The sequence below is a fragment of the Primulina tabacum genome, chromosome 5 (genome assembly GCF_025594145.1).
Source record: "Primulina tabacum isolate GXHZ01 chromosome 5, ASM2559414v2, whole genome shotgun sequence".
Lineage (NCBI taxonomy): Eukaryota > Viridiplantae > Streptophyta > Magnoliopsida > Lamiales > Gesneriaceae > Primulina > Primulina tabacum.
Window position 1 is genome coordinate 6,223,944 of NC_134554.1, and position 24,524 is coordinate 6,248,467.

At 33.0% G+C, this 24,524-nt stretch overlaps 3 protein-coding genes across 6 annotated transcripts; all 3 read right to left on the reverse strand.

The window, feature by feature from the left end:
• Nucleotides 1-1,751: 1,751 nt before the first annotated feature.
• On the reverse strand, nt 1,752-4,925 carry LOC142545944 (zinc finger CCCH domain-containing protein 6-like). 2 transcript variants are annotated; one of them, XM_075653390.1, is made up of 4 exons: nt 4,556-4,925; nt 3,326-3,541; nt 3,116-3,240; nt 1,752-2,824 (listed from the first exon to the last, which is right to left on the reverse strand). In XM_075653390.1, exons 1-4 carry the CDS (start codon nt 4,589-4,591, stop codon nt 1,882-1,884), a joined length of 1,320 nt encoding a protein of 439 aa, XP_075509505.1. In that variant the 5' UTR covers nt 4,592-4,925; the 3' UTR covers nt 1,752-1,881. The 2 variants fall into 2 exon arrangements, with proteins under 2 accessions (XP_075509505.1, XP_075509504.1); XM_075653389.1 differs by having other exon boundaries at nt 4,827-4,923.
• Nucleotides 4,926-6,043: 1,118 nt separating this feature from the next.
• Nucleotides 6,044-13,552, reverse strand: LOC142545948 (uncharacterized). Of its 3 annotated transcripts, none has more exons than XM_075653395.1 (17): nt 13,347-13,552; nt 13,053-13,227; nt 12,849-12,910; nt 12,684-12,751; nt 12,407-12,528; nt 11,292-11,397; nt 10,798-10,849; nt 10,079-10,196; nt 9,926-9,956; nt 9,793-9,816; nt 9,586-9,710; nt 9,075-9,156; nt 8,264-8,386; nt 8,075-8,128; nt 7,932-8,001; nt 6,924-6,957; nt 6,044-6,625 (listed from the first exon to the last, which is right to left on the reverse strand). In XM_075653395.1, the coding sequence occupies exons 2-17, from the start codon at nt 13,225-13,227 to the stop codon at nt 6,276-6,278; spliced, it is 1,596 nt and encodes a 531-aa protein (XP_075509510.1). In that variant the 5' UTR covers nt 13,347-13,552; the 3' UTR covers nt 6,044-6,275. The 3 variants fall into 3 exon arrangements, with proteins under 3 accessions (XP_075509510.1, XP_075509509.1, XP_075509507.1); XM_075653394.1 differs by having other exon boundaries at nt 13,053-13,233; XM_075653392.1 differs by having other exon boundaries at nt 13,053-13,238.
• A 5,668-nt stretch (nt 13,553-19,220) lies between these two features.
• Nucleotides 19,221-21,061, reverse strand: LOC142545947 (aldehyde oxidase GLOX1-like). Its single transcript, XM_075653391.1, has one exon. It carries the CDS (start codon nt 21,032-21,034, stop codon nt 19,400-19,402), a length of 1,635 nt encoding a protein of 544 aa, XP_075509506.1. The 5' UTR covers nt 21,035-21,061; the 3' UTR covers nt 19,221-19,399.
• Nucleotides 21,062-24,524: the final 3,463 nt, after the last annotated feature.

The window sequence follows — 24,524 nt, forward strand, 5'->3', positions numbered from 1 at the left end:
GATCTAACAGCCTTCAATGCCATTGACCACTCTCTTTTTGTCGTTTAAGCGATTGTGAATTCGATTTTTTGACTTTGTTCACGCTACGCTGGGACAACTCCTCCATGCACGAGGCTATGAGTGGGATGTTTCTCTTTCTGTTTTAACTTCTGATTTTTAAAATAAGAATAAGAGTCTAAAATATATTTTCTAATTTTCAACTTTCTGAATTTCCTGGTTGTGGAATTCATGAAAAATGTCCGTTCCTTTGTTTCAGAAAAAAAGGGTATTTTTCCTGCTAAAACTTTTTTACTCAAACGCACTCAACGTATTATTTTTCTTCCTTAGTTGCATCCAAGAAGGTATTTTTCCTGCTAAAACTTTTACACTCAAACGCACTCTACATATTATTTTTCTTCCTTAATTGCATTCCTTGGATGTCACTGAAAGGAAGAATAAAGCTCCTACAAAAATATGGTCCAAGGTCTGACCGCGAAGAAACTTTTTATTAGAAAAATTAACATACAGTTTGAATATAAATTTTGGAAATTGAAATAATATATGATTAAATAATGTCCAATATTACTTTTAAAAAAATAATGGTCCAATATTAATCATATCATAAAGGGTAAATTAATATAATGATCTATTACTCCATAGACTGCCAAAATATCGGACACGGATCATCTGCAGTGCAGAGGAGAACAGCACTTTGTGCTGTTTTATTTTATTTGGTTTCAATTAAGTTTGGTTTCAATTGGGCTTTCAAAACATAAACTAAATTATTTTACTATTAAAATTAAAAAATCAAAAAATAATTCAATGATAAAAATTGAGTAACTTTACTTTAAAAATTAAACTAGAAAAATTTAATTATAGGCAATAATGTATATAATTTATTTCTATTAAGTTAAATTAATTATTTTAAAATTAGATATTATTATATTAGTAATAATATTTTCACTTGTTAACAAATTTTTCATATCACGAAAAAAATTCTATTCCAACTTTAAAAAATGTTTACTTGTTAAAAAAAATTTCATACTTGTTAACTTAAAATTTTTACACACAAAATAAATTCTAAATAATTTTAAAATAATTAATTTAACTAAAGGCCATCCACATTAGTAGATGTATTTTCTCCAAATATTTGTGGGTCCCATAATCCACATCATCAATCAAATATTACACTACTCAAATATCTCACATTTCACAATCAAATATCTCACCGATCAAATATTTATGAGTCTCACTGTCACTTTAATTAATAGTTTATTTTCATTTAAATAAAATAACTTACAATTTTATAAAAAATATTAAAAATATTTCTGAATATTTTTTAATATTAAAAAAATGTTAAAAATATTTTTGAATATTAAAAAAATATTTAAATGATTATTAAAATTAAAAAGTTTAATTAAAAATATTAAAAAAGTGAAAAAAAAATATGAATAACCGGTTACAAATTTGTAACCAGTTATTCACTTTGCACACAATCAAGAGGCCACAATTGTGAATATTTGGTGGTGTCAAATATTTGGATGACATGACACCCACAGTACCCACTATTGTGGGTGTCCTAATAGAAATAGAATATATAACAAAAAAAAGAAAACAACAGCACAAAGTGTTGTTTTCCTCTGCACAACAGAGGATCCGTGTCCCAAAATATCCTTCACAAATTTCATTTCTTGGAAGGTCAAAAACCCTAATGGGTATCCCAAACTTAATCTTTAGGAGACGCATCAAAGTTGAAGGAAGAAGAATGTGACTCGAAAGATCCAAAACTTGGATCAAATGGAAAATTCATTAACATGAATAAACGAATACAAATTTATTCTCATTTCAAGAAGACAGAATGCAAGGATGAAGATGCTCATAGCATTGATATGAACCAGAAATCTATCTATTGATCTTCACTCTCTTTGCACTTTCAACCTCCGGAATCCCAATGAATCTTTGCTGGGCTGATAATTCGTGCTGATAGGCACATTTAGCTCCATTCCTGCAACCCCTTGAACTATTGAAATAGATGCAGGACTTCATTATCTTCTGTTTTGAGTCTCTTGATTTCGCTATATTTGATGATTCTTGACTGGTTCTCGGCTGTACTTCGTTTGTTTGATGAGAATATCGAGGCAAAATCTCCCTTTTTCCTTCTCCATGTTGCTGAAAGAGGCTCTTGTAATAGTTTATGTCCTTTGCCTTGGGAACTCCAGGAGGGGGCACCGGAGCCACATCAGGTACAGATGACCGTAGATTCCGACTTGGAGGGTAAAAAGGTAAATTACTTACAGGCATCGAAGGGGTGGTGAGCTTTGGTCTGGAAAAGTTATCAGCGAGTGGATCTCTTCTATTCACAGCAATGCTGACTGGATTAAATGAATTCTTGGGAGGAGACATCAAATTGGGCACACTCCGTGTGCTGGTCGATGAGAAAGTACTAGCTCCCATGATTGGCATGGTCTGAAAGTTGGAAGTTGGCATATTAGTAACGTGGAATGATTGTGGCATGTCCTGCGTGCTGGACCGTATAGCAGGGTTTGTAACCAGTAGCTCGACCATTTTTGGGTCACCGAGAATTTTTATGAGCAGCTCCCGATCAATCAAGTTTGCTTGATAACTTTTTGATGTGATTAAACTCAATACAACTTGAGCTGCTAAAACTGTATCAGGTCCAACGCCTGTCGCGGCAATTTTATTATCTGCACAGTTGGTATATTCCGCAATGGAGCCAAATGTTGTATCCAATGCAATGTCCTCATCTTCAATTGGTGTGACGGGGATCAAAGGGGTGTTTTGGTCATTAATAGCCGACTCATCCGCACCCACTAAAGTGGAGGGGCTGCCCAAAGATAGAGGCTATAAATGTTCAATTAATTATGGACACGATAATGGAAGATGGAGTACGAAAGATCAATATGTAGTCAAATCACTAAATAAATAAAGTAGGAAATGAAATAATTTATTCGAATAAAATTGGTAAAGATAGTAAAAATTACTTGTGATCACTGTAAGGGATTTTAAAATGCTATCGTTATTCAAGAAAAAACTGACATTGCAAAAAGTTTCAGAGCCTAAAATGATATGGAAGAAAGAAAAAAAGAACGAACTCAAAAATAGTAATGAATCATACTTGGGAGGAATAGCGGATGAGCGAGGATATATGGATTCCAGCACTGTCATCTCCCTTTGCTTCTGGACTTCCATTTCTATGCTCTCTTCTCCAGCAACCACTCTCCATGAACTATTTACTTCGAACTGCAAAACAAGTGAAGAAATGCAGAAGAGTATTCAAGTGACCTGAACTGATCGATCATAAATAATAATATAGTAATAGACTCACGCTGGAAGGACATCTCCATGTAATTAATGGTATTTGAGACAACTTAATCCTCCACAGCTTTGCAGGTTGGATTCCTTCAAAGCCTGGTGGTAAATTGTCATCAATTCCCGTACCCCTTGACAGCAGTGGCCATAATGCCTTTGCCTGGAGATGGTCCTGTTTTCCCAATCCCACAGCCACTTGTGCGGGAGATTCTTCTGAACAAAAAAACCTTACCTATTAAAGGGAATGTAGTATAGTTCATCATGCAACAATTTAGGATCAACCTCAAATACGTAAATTGCAAGTCAACTAATGACCAAAAACCAGTTATGTGAATTATTCGGTAGAAGACCAATCATGGAACTTTGCTGGGAAAATATTACACAAGAGATACGAGCACATGCTTTATGTGTACATAATGCCACTATTAATTACAACATTTGGGAAAAAAGGATGCAAATCTGTGAACTACATACACGGGTTTGATGAAATGCAAACATCATAACATGTACGACCAGATGGGATGAGCACCTCATATCAAAGAAGACTTTTGTTACGCAAAGGAACTGATAAAAAAATTTGTGCGTTTTAAATTAAATTAAACTCTAGTGATCAATGGGTCGCACTTTAAATTAACTTTAAACCCCCTCTCAATCTATGCGTCCTATTTTCCCTCCATTGATCAAAGTTGAATGTTCCTTTACGAGGAACAATCTTTCGACTCCCTTGCATTTTCTTCGAGTCCCGCTCTCCACAGGTGTCTTCACTGGGGAAAGTCGAGCATGCTAAAGCAGCTTACACAGAGGCAACACTCTTTCTTAACCAGCCAAATACACCTGTTTCTTTTTAATATTTAGCTTTCAAAACCCAGGCATGGTCAGGAAAAATCACAAACCTATACACATGGTGATCCATTAATTAATCCACTTCTTTAATTCCTGACCGACAAAGTTTGATACGGAAAGCTAACCCAATACTTCATATTTCATACACGGCGCAAGAAACAGGGGATACAACCACCCTTGCATCAATTTGGTACAATATAGTACAGATATCTCATGGAGAGGATTGACAGAATGAGTTGTGTGATCCAACCACCCTTAATATAAGAGTTTAAATTATGACTGGATAAATCATAAATTTCCCTTGATCAAAATCACCAGCTGGGCTTCATTTATCAATGTAAGAGTTTATATTATAAGCCCTAAATCAATATCATCCAGAACCCCGCAAAGAATTTGAAATTACCTGGATTCCAGGTGCACGAAATCCATTTACTTTCATTATATGATTAATGGCACGAAATTCCCAAAAAAAGTGTCAGCAATCAATTTGATTCACATATTTCAATGAATTAAGGCTGAAGAGTTATCTAGTTACTTCGTATTCGATAGAATGTCCCAATTGAATTATGATGAAATATCCCCATTAATTGAATTGTAAAGGTCATTTATTCTTCTTGTCATCTGTTATTTTCCAGTCCAGAAACGAAGATATTAAAATTCTCAATGTGATATACCTGAAAAAGATGATCGTCGGAAGCCCAAGCAACTCTTCTCGATTTCTTCGATCTTCTCATTTTTTAAAATGACGTTCGATTGTTGATATGAAAATATTTAAGGCAGAACGTCAGTTTTAGTGTTTTTATGTATCAAGGTAATTTATTTTTTATTGGATCAATTATTGTCTTTTATTAAGTTTAAAAACAATTTAAAAAAAATCATATGATTAAATAAATAAATAATGTTATTATTAAATATTTATAATTAAATAATTTTAAAAAAATTAAAACAATAACATATGTTTAACAATATAATTAATAAATTTTAATAATGATATTAACAATTTAATTGAATGATTTCAGGGGAAAAAAATAAAATTAATTATTTAAACATAGATATAATATTATATTTGATTCAATAAAAACAAAAAATATCACATCTTAATATATACAATATTAATCTATATTAAAAATTCGATCCACGTTTTGCAATCATATCCACGAATTTCTTGTGAGACTTTCTCACGAATTTTTATCTGTGATACGGGTCAATCCTGCAATATTTACAATAAAAAGTAATACTCTTAGCATAAAAAGTAATATTTTTTCATGGATGACCCAAATAAAGATATATGCCTCGCAAAATACTACCCGTGAAACCGTCACACACAAATTTTTACCTTTTGTAATACATATTAAAAATGAGATGCTCACATTTGTCCTTGTTTTATTTCGGTAAATAAGGTGTAATATCGAACAATTGTTAAACTTTTCAAAGACTTATAATCATTATACAACTTAAAATTATTTTGATGGACCAAAATAATGTTTTTACTGTATATTCGAATCATCCTCATGGGCTTTTAAAACCGAGTAAATATTTAGCTTGAACTCGAAAATTGATTCCAAGATTTTAACAAGAATTGAAAAGTCATCGGATCCGTTGGGAGGCAATAATATTTTTCTTTCTTGCTACAGTAAATGAATATTTACATCAGAAATTGGTGAAGTCTATATTACCAATTTGTACGATATTAAATCATATATTAAAAAAAACTTATTAATTAGTAATAATATGCAAAAATGTGTTTTTGTAAACAGATTTAAATTGTCGAAATTAATTTATTAAATTAACATTATACAAAAACAGCCCAGAATCAGTGAATCGTCATAATATAATTCCTATTGCCGTATCAGAAAATATTGGTGCACATGTAAGAGAAATAAAAAATGTGGAAAACAAGAAAAGGGTATTTTAAATAGATTATGGTTTAATACACAGACTCCCCCTCCGCGTTCGAGTTAGACTGACATCAAACTGAGGATGGCATTTTGCTAGAAAGGGTTCAAAATTAAAATGCATCCAGAAAATTAAAACGAAATAAAAGTTCAATTAAGATGAGGAGTCCTTAACACTTCAACAATAGAGGTATAAAATAAATCAATCAAATTCAACAAGGGTGAAGCTCAGGTCTTTTTAGGTCTTCCCCTCTTCCCGGTTCCTTTTCCTCCACCAGATTTCTGAGCAGCTGTCAATTTTGATGGATGCCCAGAACCCCGGCCGCCACTACCTTTCTTCCTTGGAGCAGATTTACCAGAATTTTTGCCTCGTCCTCTACCGGAGTACTTTCCGTTCATTTCTTTGTCGCTGTCGTCACTGTCATCAAAATCACTATTCTCCTCGTTCTCACCCTCAGATTCTGAAGAAGCTTTCCCTTTCTTTCGCTTTTTTGAGTTCTGAGAGGTTTTCACAGAACTTCTATCAGGAAGTTTTTCTGTTATTGGGGGTTCAGGTTTATTATTGGGATCTTCAAGGCCTGCACCAGGGAAAGTTTAGAAACAACATACAGTAAAAATTTGCCAAACCAAGTCATGTTGAAACATCGACAAGTTCAACTACTGGGAGAAATATGACATCACCCAAAAAAGTTATATGACGAAATACAAACAGCTGGTTTTGGAAACTGACTCTCGGTTCTTGAAAATAGACCCAATTCTCTTTGGTCTTCCTACTTGAAATAGTAGTGAAATATTTTTGAGGATCTTTACTAGTTTTCAAACATCGCCTCCAAAATATGGCAGGCAGCGCCCATACAAGATGTTATGACAGCATACCTTCACCAGTAGCTTTGCCATCATGGATTTCAAGCTGTCAAGAGAGACAAAGAAAACATCATATGGACTTTGAAATCTTACCATCTTATCAAGGGAGAGGTTTTGATGCTGGCTTTTGATCTCTCAAGCCTTGACCAAACTTCATTTCCCAAAATTGCCTCTTAAAACCAAAAACCCCAAACAACCCAAATCCTAAAAAAACAAAATCTATCTTACAAGAAAAAAACAAACAAAAGCGAAACCTATTTCAACAAAAAAAATTCTTCATATAAATATTCCCAACAAATAAAAAACAAATCCGAAGGAATCTACAAGCAATCAAACGAAATAACAAACCAAAAAAAATCTATTTAAACAAACATTTACTTTATGTAAATATTCCTAACCACTAAAAAATATATATCCATACAAAAAAGAAGAACTATGTAAGCAAACATTTAGTAAACACACGTTGCTTTTATACAGTATATACAAGTAATGTGTGCTATATAGACACTGGCATAGATAAATTTTACAAACATGGCTAATGAAGGTTTTCAGTACCCCATGCAGACAAAAATATTTCTTTTTCGGTAAGCATGTTTTTATGCGCAAAGGGTTGAAATCACCCTGAGTTAGAACACTCATTTCAAGTGTCATAAAAAATAATTATATTTTTTCAATCATGATTTTAGCATAATCTCTCCATAAAAATATTTGAAAAATCTTTCTCACTTTCTTTTCTTTCTTGTTTAAAAAACCACAATTATGCTTTCATTATATTCATATTGATACTTTCCGCAATAGTTTCAAGGGACTTGAAAACATGCGTATCACAAATTGTTTGCAGGGGTTTCAGTTATAATTTTAAAAACAAAAATGAAGTTTAGCTTATTGATTTTCACATGACACTAAATTTTTCCAATCACAAGGTCACAACACTGTCAGAAGCAGAAGAATAAAGAAAGTCAACGCCTCGTCATGCCCCAGACATACTGGAAAATTAAGTGAAAAGAGTTAACCATATACCTTCTCAAGACGATCAGCAACATTGGTTCTATCAACAACCACCAATGAATGGGCAAATCCACAGGCAACACTACACCAAAAAACAAGCCTGGTGTGATAAAAAATGACAAAAAGAATTTCCATATTCACAGGATGATACAAACCTGATAACATGCATGCCCTCTAGCAAGTCTACCTTTTTAGGCGCTGCAGAAGATCTGCAGAGTAGAGACACGATGGAAGATAAAACAAAGGCATCAAAATACAATGACACGTACAATTTCAATAAAAACATTTGTATTGCGGAGCATGAGCCTGCATATGTAGCATGCAAAAATTAGAAAACAAAATACTTTTGTCCAAGAGGTCCGTATCCCAGTTCGCCAGATTGTGCATGGCCCCAGCTTATACATGAAGAATCAGAACCAACAAAATGATGCATAGAGCCTGAATCCATACAGCGTAGATGCCAACCACTGTAGAACAACACAGGTATTAAACGCTAAAGCTAGATTACCAAATGTTTTGAAATAAAGAAAACACTAAGAGATATCAGAAGATAGTGTCATACTATTGAGGTAGAAAAGAGAGGAACTGTCTTGAATAGAGTCAATTAGGTGAATAATTAATAAATATAATAACAAAATCCAAGGCAGTCGTTCAGGTTTTAGAAGTGTATAATTAATCATTATTACATCAAAATCCAAGGAAGTGGATCAGGTTTTAGAAGGGTATAAATAATCATTATTACAATGAAGTCCAAGGAAGTGGTTCAGGTTTTAGAAGAGCACAGTTAATCATTATTACAACAAAGTCAAAGGGAGTGATTCGGGTACTTTTTATCTCTAAATTTTTTTGGATTGAGGGGCTCAAAAGAGAAGCAAAGAACACAGCATCTAAATATGGAAAACACTGCACAAACAAATATTTGAATATAAGGAGGTAAAAGACGTGTTCGGTTCCTTCCAATGCAGTTACTTCTGTATATTGTGACAGCTGTTTCCAAATGCCAACGCGTAGAATGATAGAAACAATATGAAGATATCACCAAATACACATCTTTTGTATCTTCCCGCAAAAGATACAAACACTTTACTTTACCAGACCTGATAGAAGATGAATAAACAAAAGCATTGATTCACATGAATGAAAACAAAATAGGACCTTAAATCCATCAAAGGCTTAGGGTACATCCAGTCATCTCCATTGTTCTTCAATTTCCCCCACATGTAAAGCTGCCCACCTCCTGCAAAATCAATAATTGCAGCACTTTCAGAGTGTAAAATTCACAAGAAATTCTGTTCTCCTGAAACCATCATACGACTAACTTGGTGAATAGAACTACAAGGAGTTTTTCAGCAGCCAGAGAAATTTTAAGAAAGAGCACAATAAATATCAAGTTTTGAGAATAACTTGCTTCCGAACATTACAATTGATTAAAAAAAGTTCTTCACTAACTGAATCCAATATGTTCTCATGTAAAGACAGTGAGAAATTCCATGGAATTCAATTATGCCACAACCACAAACAAATTAAGGTCAACCAAGTATCCCAATTGTATTTCAATATAAATCAATAAAAAAATGGCGATAAATTACGGGACACAAAAAATCAAATGTTACACATAAAATGGACTGGAAAAACCACACAGCAAAAAGAACATGGCACAACCTACCAGCTGTACATGCAGAATTGACAGAACCCGCAGAAACAATTGCATCAGCAGGTAAAACATTATGCCTCGTGAAAACATCAACTCGCCGTGGAGACCATTCGTCCTTCTGTTCTCTATGTCCAAGCCTGTCTCCAGAATCGAATTGATTACACCCATAATAGTGGAAAAAATGCACCAAATAAGATGACAATAGAGGTTACTTTTTACCTTCCGTAACCACCAAAGCCCCACCTAATCATTCATTGACAAGAGAAAATCAGATTACATAGAATATGCAGGCGTGATCGTCTCGCAAATAATCATATAACCTAATACAAAATCCATGAAATGCAAAACTTACGTGTAAACATAACCATTCTTATCGACTGCCACTGAGGCCAAAGAAAAACAAGGAATCAGGAATGATTATTTCACAGTATCCATGATAAGCAAGTTACAAGATGACATGATAATATAGGTACGCCATGAGCAGGCAAACTAGATGTGTGAATACCAGTATGATTAGTTCCACAAGCAACTTTGACTATAGTTTCTCCAGCAAGAGACGCTATTGCCCTAGGGCGAGGTTGGGCTTCATAGGCAAGCCGCACAGAACTATCTTTGGTATTATACTGTCAAACAAAAGAATGTTCTTAAATTACTGAAACGCACAAGCAAAAAGGAAAGATAATATAAATTGCTAAGAAATTGAAATTTTCAGTGTCAAGACATCTAACTAAATTGTAGATTAAGCATCTTCTGTAAAAAGGTAATTCCTAAATTATGAGCCAGTTCCTAAACTAGAAAAACAAAAAAACAATCCAGTCATTCCAAAATGAAACAAGAGGTACGAGCATCATTCAGTTTTTTACTCAATCAAGGTTTTGGTTTAAAATTTTCTGCACTAGCAACCTCAAACTCATGGCAAAACAAAATAATACAAGGGCTTCTGCACACTTGACACAGAACCCATTATAGACAGACGATTTGAAGTCTATGATCACTGAAACTGATATTTACTGGAAAAGAGATCATATTTGGGTAAAATGGCGCCCTGTCTAATCACACTAGCTAAATGTGTACACTAACCACTTGAGAGAATTCCAAGACTGGGACAAATTTGATTTAAAAAAAAGGCCGAGAATGTCTACAAATTTAATGAAACAACTGACAAATTTGGGCATAAATGCCTACAAAAGCACAAAAATAAGATAAGTAGCACTAAGCCCACACCTCATTGTCAGTACCGTGCCCAAGCTGTCCATACTGTGGAAGACCAGCAGTTCTTGGAGAAATAGATTAAAAATCAGTGTATTTTGAACAGATAAATAGAAAAAAATCACAATAAGAAAGTTGCCCAGTCCTTGATTGGACCTTTTTACCCACAATCAACTAAAACGAATTTTAAAAAGTTATGGAGAAACTATTAAAAGACAGTTTAAATCGGTTTGGATAGAGATTTAGTAGTTGATGTTATTTGCAATGCAGTGAGAGGCGAAAAGATTGCGTGAAAAAATTAAAAGAGTGTATGATTGTAAACAGAAGAGCAAGAAAACATAATTGTGCGGCATATTAGCAATTGTGTACTGATTGTGTTTTGAGTGTTAATTTGTAACATAAAAATGTGTTGCGTGAAGATCTGAAAAAAAAAGCTCATGGACGTTAGGGCTCCAAACACAAACTACACATTATTAAGTTACATTCATAATGAGGTCCACAAACCATACAGAATAGAAGATCCTTCAATTGAAGTTAGCCAGACAGTAAATTCACCACCACACACAGCTGCTTTGACTTCAGAAACTGTGCAACGTACTGGAGAATATTCAACCTCTGCCATAAAAGGAAAAAATAAATCACCAACCAAGTTTGTAGCACAAATAGATAAACAAGGAAATAACACTATCGACAATTATGGTGTGTTAACATCGAATAAATAGTCCAATTAAAAGGAGCCACTAGCAAAGTAATAGGGCTTTGAATAGAGACAGTTACTTGATAAAACTTTTATCTATGTTGAAGATCAATCCTTGTACTTGTTTACCCAAATGGTGAGCTCAGAATATAATATATTATCAAATTCAAGTGTAAGAGATTAAACACGAGATTGAAATGCAAGAAGTGTTCAATCAAACTTCCTAGAAAGTAATATGGTTGACAAGAACAACATGCCAAGGGCAATTCACCTGCAGAACACATGTTCGCAACATTTTATGGCAATCAATATATTAAAGTGAACCTTCTGCAAACAATTCATTAATTTGCCTTCGATGTGAATTATGTGTAAATCAATTAATTTAAAGATTTAAACAAAATAAGGATATAGGCACTTGAAAAAACATAGAAAACAAAAAATAAGCCATCAATTAAATTTAGAGGTAGATAAATTTCCTCAAGTTTATTCCAAGATAGATTATATTGACTGAGAATATTACCTATACTGGGCCAGTGGGGCATTGACAGGCATTAAAAAATAAGACAGACAAAAGCAAAATGTTGCAATAAAATATTTTAAATATCTGAATATACATATTATTGTAATCAATATAGTCAAGTGGGCCATTTTTCTACACCATTAAATCTCAATCCTGATAGCAGTTAGCGGTGAACATGTAATTGTCGTTGAAGACTTAAGATTCTCATGAAACGCCGCATTATAATGCCTTTTTCAGACGGGAAGGGGAGTTTTGAATAGGAGAGTTCAGCATGAAAAATCACGTTTTCTGAGTCTTTGTTGATCTTAAAACAATATTTACTTAATTGTGTCATTTAAACAGTTTCAGGAAATAATTATGATTGACAACTTGAGGATGTAATCTGATACTGGAAGTCTGGAACCCACCATTTTTTGCAGAACCTGAACCAAGCTGCCCGTGCTTGTTCAAGCCGAAAGCAAAAGAGAGACCATCCTCAGTTACTACTACTGTGTGACTCCTACCAGCCCCTGCCTTAACAACTTTGTGCCTGGGAGGAAGAATGTGAAATTTAACATAGGGTGATAATAAGCATAAAATGCACGCTCATTCAGCATAAATGCGTGGTCCCTAATAAACCAATCTTTCTAAAAAGCGTGCTTCTGAAAAGTGGAATAGGACAGCAGAAGAAGAAAAGAAACAAACTTGGACAATGCGGAGACAATTGTTGGTCTATCTCGTTGAATCTTATCACCATGCCCAAGCTGTCCCTTCTGTGTATTATTTAAACAAAATTACACAGAAGAATTATCCTAAACACAAGAAAAATAATTAAATCCATCTGGAAAAATAAAATAAAAGTTAACACGCCTCGTTGCGTCCCCAGGTGTAACAGCGACCTTCAATATCCAGTGCCACGCAATGACAAGACACTACATTTTGACAAAAAATAAAGTGAACCTTCAACACTCGTATCTTACTGAAACGTGAAAGCAAGAAACCAATCCAAACAACTCGAAATCTAATCACTGCACAAAGGCGAAAAAACAAAGCCTATATTTTTTATCTCCATACCGCAACCAGAGAAGACAAATCGAATGTCTACCCCCATAAGAGGCCTAAGCCTCGTTGGAGAAACCAAATTTTCCTCCGGCAAGCTCCTCCGCCGACCAATGGCATCCCAAGCTGTTGTTCCACAGAACAGCAGTTCCCCACCCTTTAACTCCTCCGCCTTCTTCTCCTCCTCCATCTACACCTTCACTAAAACACCAAAAATTGAAATAAAAAAATAAAAATAAAACCACAGATCGAGACCAAGGGTTAGCAGAAAACAAAAAATCCGAGCACAAAATAGATAGCCTTGATCACCTGTGGTTTAGGGTTAAAAAGCAGAAAATAGTCGCCCAATGTTGAATATTCGGGAGTTCCAAAGAAAATTTGAAAGATGGAAACCCTAGTACCACTTGCGAATTAATTTAATTTAGAGCAGATTGGTTTTAATTAGGGTTTCCAGGATTGCACTTTATTGGTGGGAGATTTCAAAGTGATTTTACTTGTTTTTTTGTCATTCTCCACTCTTAAAATATACATAAATAAAGAATCATTAAATCTATATATACACACACACAGAGTTTTAAGGTCGTTTTCATAAGATTTTGGTTAGTTCATCATGTCTGTAACATATAAATTTGCAAAGTAAATTGGGATTGAGACAAATATCATATCAGATTTTAATCACAAATTTCTTTGTATTTTCATTATGAAATCTGGTTGAACTATTCCAAAGAAATTAACATTCAAATTATAAAATAATGATTTTCACAGACACCTATTTATAAATAACTATAATATTGTTATCGGTAGAACATCAATTAATATATTGTAAAATCGAGTATTCCCATTTTGTTACCCCTTCGTACCAATAGCATGTTATAAATCACAATAAAAAAATAGACAAATCAATATTCAATTACAATTTTCATTATATTCAATCAATCTGTTTATAAGAAAGAAAAAAAAGTAGGCCTCTTTTGAGACGGTCTCACGAATCTTTATCTGTGAGACGGGTCAACCCTACCGATATTCACAATAAAAATTAATATTCTTAACTTAAAAAGTAATAATTTTAATGGATGCCCCAATTAAAAGATCCGTCTGACAAAATACGACTCGTGAAACCGTCTCACACAAGTTTTGGTTTAAAAAAATTAATATAATACATATCTTTATATTATTATCTTGTCATAATCTAACAAAATAACAATCATCAACAACAAAAAAATTATCTATATCAGTCAGCGAAATGTGCTGGCTGTATTTATTATTTAACGGATCTCCTGTTAGTTGGGCTTTATGCTACACGGGCATTGAGCTTACACTAGTATATATATTGTCCAAAATTCAGATCCACAAAGCCCACTACTCCTATATTTGTCACACCACTCCCTGAGCTAGATGGATAAAAGTGGAATTCAAATATTGAGGTCAAAAAATCAAATTTTATTTTAATGCACCAATGATATGATATATGATGATAATAATAAGGATAATAAGTTCATATATGTAGATAAAAGAATATTACATTATTATAACTATTTATTTAACGCGATCTAACCGTTGGATAAAATAAAGTTGTGTACTAATATAACATCTTACTTTCGCACCAAACCGTAATGTTCTATAATTATTTTTTTTCTCTTATTTATATAGTAGCAGGCGCATAAAATATATTTCAAAAAACTTTTAGTGATGTCTTAATATCGGAATTAGTTTTGGTATTAAATTTATTCATATAGTAGCAAGCGCATAAAATATATAATCACTACAAAAAAATCAGGTGTTAGCGACGGTTTCTCAACAACCGTCGCAATATTTTGTTTTGAATATTGTAGATCAATATGGAAACCAAAACTGGTTCATGAGTGCCTCCTTGGTTTTCATGTTACGACTGATGATAAGACTTACATTTTAAATTTATTTATCGTCTTGTATGTTTAAATTAAGCTTTTATGTTATATTATTTTACAGATTAAGGGAAAAAGACTAATAATAAGTTCCTTTTAGTCTATATTGTTTTGGTTGATTCATAATAATTTCTAAACAACTTTACAGTATTTTTTTAATAGATAAATTCATATTTAATGAAAATACATAACACGATTCCCTGAGATGGACTGTGGATTAATTGAGTATATAGAATATAAAGTTATTGATTCATTCATTAATTATGATATCTTTTAATAGGTTTGGGTTAAGTAGGGCTGAAGTTCTTTTGTTCAAGAAGGCCAGCAGCTAGGGTTGGCAAAATTTCGTGTGAGGATCGATATATATTCATATAAGGGTGAATAAACATTTTTAAATTTTATTTTTATAAATACAAGGGGTTTTGACAATGTTAACTGTCAAAATTCATTCTCCATCGGTTGGATGCACCAGACCACTGGAAAATGATTTTTCAAATATGAAAGAGGTGAGTTGGACACAGTGAATAAATGTACACATATGGCTGGATATAAGACAAAGTTCAAAGCCGCGTATATTAAACAGATAAAGATAAAAATCAGTATTGAGTAAATAAGACGTGATTTTTTTTATGAATGTTTGAACATAATTCTTCTACGTCTCACTTTATTCTTGATTTCACTAGAAAATTTTGATTGATAAATCTTATAAATACCCACTTCAATCAGTCAGACCTAACCGTCAAAAATCTAAAAAAACTCAACACAAAGACAACTATCTGTTTCAAAACAAATTTTTTTTTTCAGACAATTCACTTATTTTAAGATAACAAAAAGTATGAATCAATTCAGCACTTGAGTGTGAGCTAAGAGCAACTTAAGATAAATATTGAACAAGTGCTTGGGAGACTCAGAAAGTTTTCAAAAAGATAATGCAGTTATTCAATGATTTGGAGAACTTCAATGTTGAAAAGATTGGTCTTTATATAATCGACATATCCAACATTAGCATTTGTGAAAACTTTCGACTTTTGTGCTATCAGCAGATAGAATTGCAAGAGAATGTGACGTGTCATTGTCTTCTTCCCAGACGTAGAAAGCAACAATAGATGTTTTATGGACATGAACAAAAAATAGTATCAACGACTCTTTTAATTTTGATTGACGAGAGATAAAAGACTGCAATAAACTTTTGTCACATTATCGATAAAACTAATTTGAGTGACTTGGCTGATGTATAGAGTGTCTGACTGTGTCTAGCTTGAGGCGGGTTGCAATAAAGCTGATTGGCTTGATATAAAAATGCAGTCCAACAGGAGCAGCCACCTAATGAAGTAGGCAGTTCAGCTCGATCATCCCGCAAGAAGGTCTATTTAGACCGTTATCATCAAAACAACGATAAATTTAATTTTTTTTGGTTAAATAGGAGTCCCAATGGAACCTAGTTAATTTGATAATTTGGATGTTTAAGTTTGGTTTTGGTTTTGGTTTGGTTTATTTTTTTAAAAAATTAAATCGATAAAGCAAATCGAGCCAAATTAATTTGAGCTAGACATTTAATCCATATTTCACCAGGGTGTTCAACAATAGTTAGCAACTAATTAGTATCAAAATTCTATGTAAAGATTCAACATTGTGGATCGTCATTTTGTTTTATCTCGTGCCCTAAATTTTGAATACCCTAGTTAGGTTTTCTAATTTTTTTAATCTTGTTTTTGTGATGTCGGTGAGTTCGATCCATAACTGACCAATAATATATTTTTAATTCGATTTATCTTATTTGGTTTTGATGAAAGTTTCGACCGGTTTCATTAGCTCGAGAAACATTCATTAAAAAAAAAAAAAATTGATTCGGTTGACTACCGATTGGAACACCCGCTAAAATGTTTAGTTACGTGAAGGGATCCTTAATTCAATCAACTATAAAAGCGGAAGAGAAGAAGGATTCAACAATACGGCAAAGAGGTCGTAAAGACGAGTTAAGTGGTTCTATCTTTGTTACACATTTGTTGCCCCTAATTGCTTTTCAAATTTTAGAGTAAATGATTTCAGAAACCAACAAAATTATATAATCCAAAGAAGTACGTAACATGTTCTTACAACTGGTCGCTTTCTTTGCATTTATTAAAGCAAACAAATGACGATTTATCAAAGCCATGGAAAATGTTTTATGTTCTAAAATTTCCAAACTTTTTTGCGTTGAAGTTCAAAACAAAACACAATCTTGACAAATAAAAAGGTAAGCTACATATTAAAAAAAAAAATTAGTGGGTTCTAATGGATAGTATGAAAAATAAAATATATTTAAATTTAAATAAATTTTTAATAATAATAATAAGTTTTACTGTGAAGAAAAAGTATCATTTTTTGGCAAAATTAAAATATGTTTCTTACTTATGTGGGGCTTTACGTGAAGGTTGTTCTAATTAACAAAAAGTGTTCTAGAGATATTCACTTCGGATTAATAAATTATTATTGTAGGATGATTTTCAAATTTTATTTGTTTCAAAAGAAAAATCTAACCGTATCAATTTTTTATATTTGTTTGGGTTTTGATTTGTTTCCTCCGTGCTTGAAGGTCATTTTGATTTGCAACCATGCAATAACGTCCTATAACACAAACAAAAGAACAGGTAACGTGAAAAGTTAGGGATATGAATCTCAATTATTGTACGATAATGGTCCTAGATTATGATAAGCTTAATGGTCCATGGCGGCCATAAATTGTTCATTAATTTGTGGGCATATAAAAGTAACGTTTCCTCACTCAAAAAAAAAAAAAGAAAAAAAAGAAAAAAGACACCCATTAATTACACATATTTGTTTTTCATTCCACATTGGACTCAAATTTTAAAACACCCATTAATATTATTACGTGCAGGTTATTTTTTTCATTGGTTTAATAAACTTCACTTAAAACACCTTGGGCATACTAGATGATAATAATACAAATACTACCAATTCAAACCACTAAAATATCCAAAAAAAAAGTATGTCGCGAGCTAGGATTTTCAAGTTATAAAAGCAACGAAAATCTTAACATGCTCGATTATTCAATTCTAAATTTATAGTTTTGAACTTTTTTTATATCCAATACTTTTATTTAATTTTTTTTAAAAAATAATAAGAAAGACCTCGGTCCTACATCATACAACTTTAAAGTAAAGTCAATTAGTTCGTATACGCTAATATGACAGGTAACTAACTTTTATGCTGGAGCTAATTAATATTCCATGCACCATAATTAATATGCCATTAAATAATTTGTGCAAAGACTTATCGTAATCATAATTAGTGAAAACTTAACCAAAAACATGAATCATTCAATGAACCGTATGAACGGTTTGGTAAGGTGTTATAATTTTTTTTAATAACTTTTTAAAAAACTCTTTAAACATCTGAAAATAAAGTGTTTTAATTAAATAGTATTTAAGTGTTTAATTTATGCTATTTTTAAAGTAATCTAAAAATAACTTTTATAATGTGTTTAATTTATATTGATCTAATCTTTGTTTATCGTTTCACGAATAATTCGCTTTAATAAAAAAAACGAATAACTAATATACAAAGAAATATGACTTTTGTTGCATAAACGTATTTGTGTGCCCGCACTTGCTATTGATAAAATATGTGTAAATTTGTAAAAAAAAAAATAATTTAGTTCAAACATTATAAGAATGACATTAATGCCTTTTTCTCAGTCAATTCAAACAAATAAGGCAAAAACTTATGTGAGACGGTCTCACGGATCGTATTTTGTGAGACGGATCTCTTATTTGGGTCATCCACAAAAAAGTATTACTTTTTATGTCAAGAGTATTACTTTTTATTATGAATATCGGTAGGGTTGATCCGTCTCATAGATAAGATTCGTGAAACCGTCTCACAAAAGACCTGCTCAAACAAATAAACAAATGTCAGTGATACCATTTGGTAGCTAGCAATTACGTGGTGGAGACCGTTTCATTTACTTTTTCTCGAGAAAAGACCAAAGAAGTATTTTTGTTTTGCTATTTACCTAAATAAGAAATTATGTGAGAGTCAGAGAAATGTATTGTTTTGGAGTGAAAGCTTAGGAGCCAGAAGCCAGCTGATAAAGACAATGACGTTTGTATGGTTAGAGATTAAATTGTAGTATTAAAATTAAAGCAGATATAAAAAAATTAAAATAAAGGAAACAGTTTGAAAAGTTTATAAAAATGTAAATCTAAGATTTGATAATTTTTCTAAAACATAAGTAAAAATAAATAATCACACAACAAATAAATAATCACACAACAAATTCGTTCACGACTTTATACAATTTCTTCGCACGAATTCTTGATACCTTCATGAACGTAAAAATGAAAAGAAACCAAGAATAAATACAATCTATATTATTTTTTGTTACATGCTTATATATATGCTTTAATTATATATGTGTATATATATGCCATATTTAATCACGTGTGTTCTATTTAGTTAAGTGATTTGGACCCAGATGCCCTCACTTGGAATGCTTTGATGAGACACAAATAGAAGATAATATCCCGACGGCGCCAAATTGACAGAACCCGGCGCGGTAACCTGAATTTCATGTGTGTGCCCCGCGACAATCGCCATATTCCTTCTACTAAGTATCAACAGCCTCTGATTCATCGAAAAGGAATGTGTAGTAAACGAGGGTGCAACCATCGTTACCATGACGGAAGATGCATCTACCCGACCTGGAGGAAGTGTGAAGCGTACTTGGACAGGTTTTCCGCGTGTGATTTTTGATTGTGAAACGGGGGCAACTATTTTCGGACGTAAGGCATTTACATAGGAAGGCGAAAATGCTTCCAATGTGAGATCCGTGGGGAAAAGAACCTTTGTGAACCTATAGAACTCGTGGGGATTGCTACCTCCGACCAGGACTCGACCATCACGTAGCAATATTGCAGTCGAGTGATACATTCGAGGTCTAGAGCTTGGAGTTTGGACTTCGAACCTCATCCCTAATCGATTATAAGGTCTATAAATAACCGGAGATAGAACCGCGTCCCGACCATATTCCCACCCGGCCGTACCCGAAACCCCTCCGTTTATGATCAAGACATTGCCATTCGGTAACAACACCATGTCCCCCATGATCCGACCCATTGGCATGGTCTCCATGGCCCAACTAGGATTCGCATCGTTGATCCCGATCCTCCCACAAGTATTCAAGGCCCCTACAAAAGTACCATGTCTTGCCTTCATAAATGCTCCTCTGGGGGCCCCTCCGCACACCAAGACTTCAGCTCTACCATATTTCTTCAATGGCAGAAGAACAGCGGAACCCGTACTCGGATAACTTCGAGGATCGCCGCCCGGAATTGTCGGGTAGTTTTTAACCACCACCCCTTTACTATAATTAAACAAGATAGCTCGACTATTCGCGAAAATGAATAAGTTACCGTCTTCATTCAGAAAAATAAATGGATACAGATTGTTCTCGCTTCCGGGATCATTCGTCTGCCTCAGAAACGGTGATTCGTAAACTTTATCCGCTCCACGTCTTTTCGGGTAAAATTCATAATTGAACGTCTCCCGCCCGCCGAAAACAATACTCCTGCCATCCGGCAGGATATGGTTCGTAGCGTACCACCTTTTCACCAAGAGCCCCCCTCCATTTTCTTCCCAGTCACAATAATCATCGCTGCATGGTCTGTACTTTCTAACTACGTGTTCCCCGTCTCTGAACCCTCCTGTCTGCACCAAGGTTCCGTCGGGTGTGACGGCGCCGGAGGAGCACCACACGTCTGTTTGCACCATAAGAGGGCGGATGGAATTGGAAGCGACGCTATACTCCACCGAGTGTGCGGTGCAGTCATGTTTGACTATCCTTTCATTCGGGTCGTCGCGACATTTCCCGTGCGGCAAGGATATGTTGGACAGCCCGAAATCAGTTCTATCGAAGATGACGACGCGGTCTGTGTGGAGGAGCTGCATGTGCATGGCTGTTATTCCGATATCGGATTGAAGCAAATCCCACTTTCCAGCGGCAGCGCTGGAGAGAATATTCCGGCTAGATATCAGAAGTAGTATGATCAGCAGCTGGGGTTGGAAGAAGGGAAGAATGAGTGGTGTATTCATTTTTCTGAGTGTGAGGGTTTGGGGGCTCTCTTTGGGGGGCTTTAAATCCTTGAGGCTGGACACATCAATGAAATTAAAGCACCACACGTAAGATATACGCGTGAGAAAAATAAATATCGCAGGTTACTTTTTGTTACAGATCCGTACGTACATGTATATTCATTATAATCAATTTTTTTTGAGGGAAATATTGTTATTATTTTCGTCACCATTTTGTATATATATGTTTTGCTATCCTTGTCATCTTACTTATTATGGCTGTGATTTACAATTGTGGATTATGCTTTTATTCTTGATTTGAAGCGATTACGTATCAGCATAATCCCTGAAACGAATTTTTTTAAAAAAAATTATTATTTCGAGAAAATGCTTTTTAATTTGCTGTACAAGTTTATATATATAAAGTATAGTTTCTCAAATATAAATAAAAATTTTAATGACTGTGATGATTCATATGATAAACTAATTATGTTGTGTATTTTATTACGTTAACGGAAAAGTAAAATATTCTAATCGACTAAATTTGTTTTTCGTGTCTCGTAATTCTGGTAAAGAGTATAATTCAATGCAAAATTTATCATTACTAGTTTACTCACGCATCCAAATCAAATGACATTAGTGAATCATGTAGAAAATTTGTGACATTGTCTATCATTCGATAAAAAAAAATGGTGGTATCGTCTAATTTTCTTGGGTCTACAGCACATAATAAAAAAATTATGTATGTTTTAAACATTGAACAGAAAAAATTAGTATAAACATGCATTGAGTTCTTGATGATCCACGAGAACGTAACTAGAAATTTAAATTGAATTTTAATCAAGTATATATATTTTCAATGTAATCGTAGAGAAAATGTAAATTCACCTTCCTCTACATCTCATGAGTTTCTTAAAAAAAATATATTTTTTAGTTTTATTCCCCTAAAAAAGCAAAGGAGTAAAAACTATATAAAAATATAGTAGGTCTCTTGTGAGACGGTCTCACAGACGAATCTTTATCTGTGAGACTGGTCAACCCTATCGATATTCACAATAAAAAGTAATTCTTTTTCGTGGATGACCTAAATAAGATATATGTCTCACAAAATACGACCCGTGAGACCGTATTATACAAGTTTTTGCCATAATATTATTCATCAAAATAAAACACGAGAAACATATGGTATAAAACACGAGAAACATATAAGCCTATCATTATGTTTCCTTGACAATATTCTTTTTATTAATATTTATGGGTATGAAAGCCTGTTGCTTTTGTTTCACATTGCAGGTGAAACTATTTATGATCATAAATCAGTTAATTCTTCCCAATATGCCTCTTCTTCGTCAAAATTTAGCTGTTTAAATTAATGCTGGGGATGCCCTACAACATAAATATAATTCAAGTGTACCTGCTGCCCAACTTGTTTAGTGGTCCTTGATTTGGATTGGGACAGGGGCCCTGTTTCTCCAATAAGACAACTAAGGAACTTTCTGTTCTTTTACCCTCTCCGACGAAGATAGATTTAAAATATATATATATATATATATATATATATATATGTATATATATATATGGGAGTATTTATCGTTTATTACTTTAGAAACTTGGAAGATTCATAAATAAAATGGTATTGTCATTAATTCACTTCAACTGGTAGAATTTTGTGTTATACCATCAACATGTGAAATATTTCTTACCTTTTAGTTCTGCATTGAATGAAATCAAATACTGTTCAAATTCCTGCTATACGATCTCGACCGACCTATAATCATTTTCCATTTATCAGTGTTTCTAAGGCTGTAAAGTTAGGGTTTTGCATGCTAAAGTACATTCTTTTTATATGCAGAATATTATTTGTATCCATAGCTAGGGAAGTAGTTTCTTAAATAAATAAATATGGATAAGAATGGATTTCTTCACCAATAGAAAGTCTTGGAGAATATTTTTTAAATATCTGAGGATATATTTGTAGAAATTATAGTTAAGGAATATTTTTTTCTTGCTAATGCATGGAGAAAGAGGGAGTAAAACTATACTCTGGACAAGGGAAAAATTAGATTAATCGAAAAAAATTAGAATGGAACTTGAAAGTGCAGCTTTGATCTGCAATTTTTTGTATATTCTCTGTTACATTTTTTTGATTTGTTAAAAAAAATTAAGATGTTATTTTAGTTCCACTCTGTCTTGGAAAATGATAGACAATAACCTAGCTATATATTTTCTTGCAGGCATGTGAAATTCAATGACGAGAAGAATGACAGCAACAAAATGAGAGAAATGAACATGTTGCCTGTAGTTCCGACTCCGATCCACAAATATCATTTTCTAAGAGTGCTGCATTTTTTGTCGGTGTAATGTCCTGCTATATCCAAATTAGGGGAAGGTTTTTTTTTTTTTTTTTTTTTTTTTTTTACTATTTTGGTATTCTATTTTGTAAAATTTTAGTTTTAGTCATCTATTTTTGTTTTTTTAATTATCTTAATTATTTTTCTGACATAACATTGATATAACATCATTTCAAAGCTAATGTGACACTGACATATGTAGTGCAATATCAACACTCTCAGTGAATATAGGAAAAATAAGTTAAATTGCCAATACTCGAAAGAGATAAGAGTGATATTGAAATTTAATAACATAAAAGACCAAAATCACAAAATAAAAAATCGCCAATTTGGCTCACTCCGCCGGCTCATTTTGACATTTCTCCTCGTTAGATTCTGAAACTCTTATTAAGCCAACTATAAATGGACTTTAATCACCATTTCACTTATATTTTATCGAGAGATTTAGATACAACATAAAGATAAAGGCATTACTAGCTCATCATTTTGTCTACAGCACGCACCATACCAAACATTTTCAGACGTATAAAATTGCCTAAAAAATTCACCCAACACACCACGATCATATTTAATATATATTTTTAAGTGTAACTTAATTAACCTCAATTAACGTAGGCAATTGATGTTAAATTTTATTTTCGGGATACATATTTTTGAGAAATGTTATGAAAAATGATTTTGAAAAATAAAAATGTTTGATATTATTTTATGCTGAGACGGTTTTTATTGTGAATGTCAAATAATGTAATATTTTGTTTAGTGAAAATTATTAAATTATCTTGTAAAAAATGTATATTAAATTATGATCGAATTGGTGTTACGTGAATGTAATTGTGAAGGTTTGGCCTTCTTTTAAAATCAAAATTTGGCTGTCTGAATATTCAGAGAGAGTTAAAAATTGACTTGCAAGGCAATAATGATTTTGTAAATTATTGATCTAAATTATTGATCAGTAATGCTATCAGAAGATTTACTCGAGGTATCTGAACAAAATTGACCGACATGTGTAAAAGGGTGTGTTTTTTATGGATTGTATTTTTTGTTCATGTATGATTGTTTATTTGATATTTTGGTAATTTACGTTATCAAATTTTAGTTTTAATCCACTAATGTTGTTTTTTTAGGTATTTTAGTTTTTTTTTTTTTTTGAAATTACGTTA

Bases quoted from the DNA above. Each gene is read 5' to 3' on its own strand.
- LOC142545944 (XM_075653389.1), bottom strand. From the start codon at position 4,886: ATGAGAAGATCGAAGAAATCGAGAAGAGTTGCTTGGGCTTCCGACGAT. The intron at 3,542-4,826 runs GTATATCACATT...TCCCTTTAATAG, and splicing joins CCGACGATCATCTTTTTCAG to GTAAGGTTTTTTTGTTCAGA. The intron at 3,241-3,325 runs GTGAGTCTATTA...CTTGTTTTGCAG, and splicing joins CATGGAGATGTCCTTCCAGC to TTCGAAGTAAATAGTTCATG.
- LOC142545948 (XM_075653395.1), bottom strand. From the start codon at position 13,227: ATGGAGGAGGAGAAGAAGGCGGAGGAGTTAAAGGGTGGGGAACTGCTG. The intron at 10,850-11,291 runs GTATGGTTTGTG...TATTTCTCCAAG, and splicing joins ATTGAAGGATCTTCTATTCT to AACTGCTGGTCTTCCACAGT. The intron at 8,002-8,074 runs GTTTGTATCATC...TTTTTGGTGTAG, and splicing joins GAGGGCATGCATGTTATCAG to TGTTGCCTGTGGATTTGCCC.
- LOC142545947 (XM_075653391.1), bottom strand. From the start codon at position 21,034: ATGAATACACCACTCATTCTTCCCTTCTTCCAACCCCAGCTGCTGATC.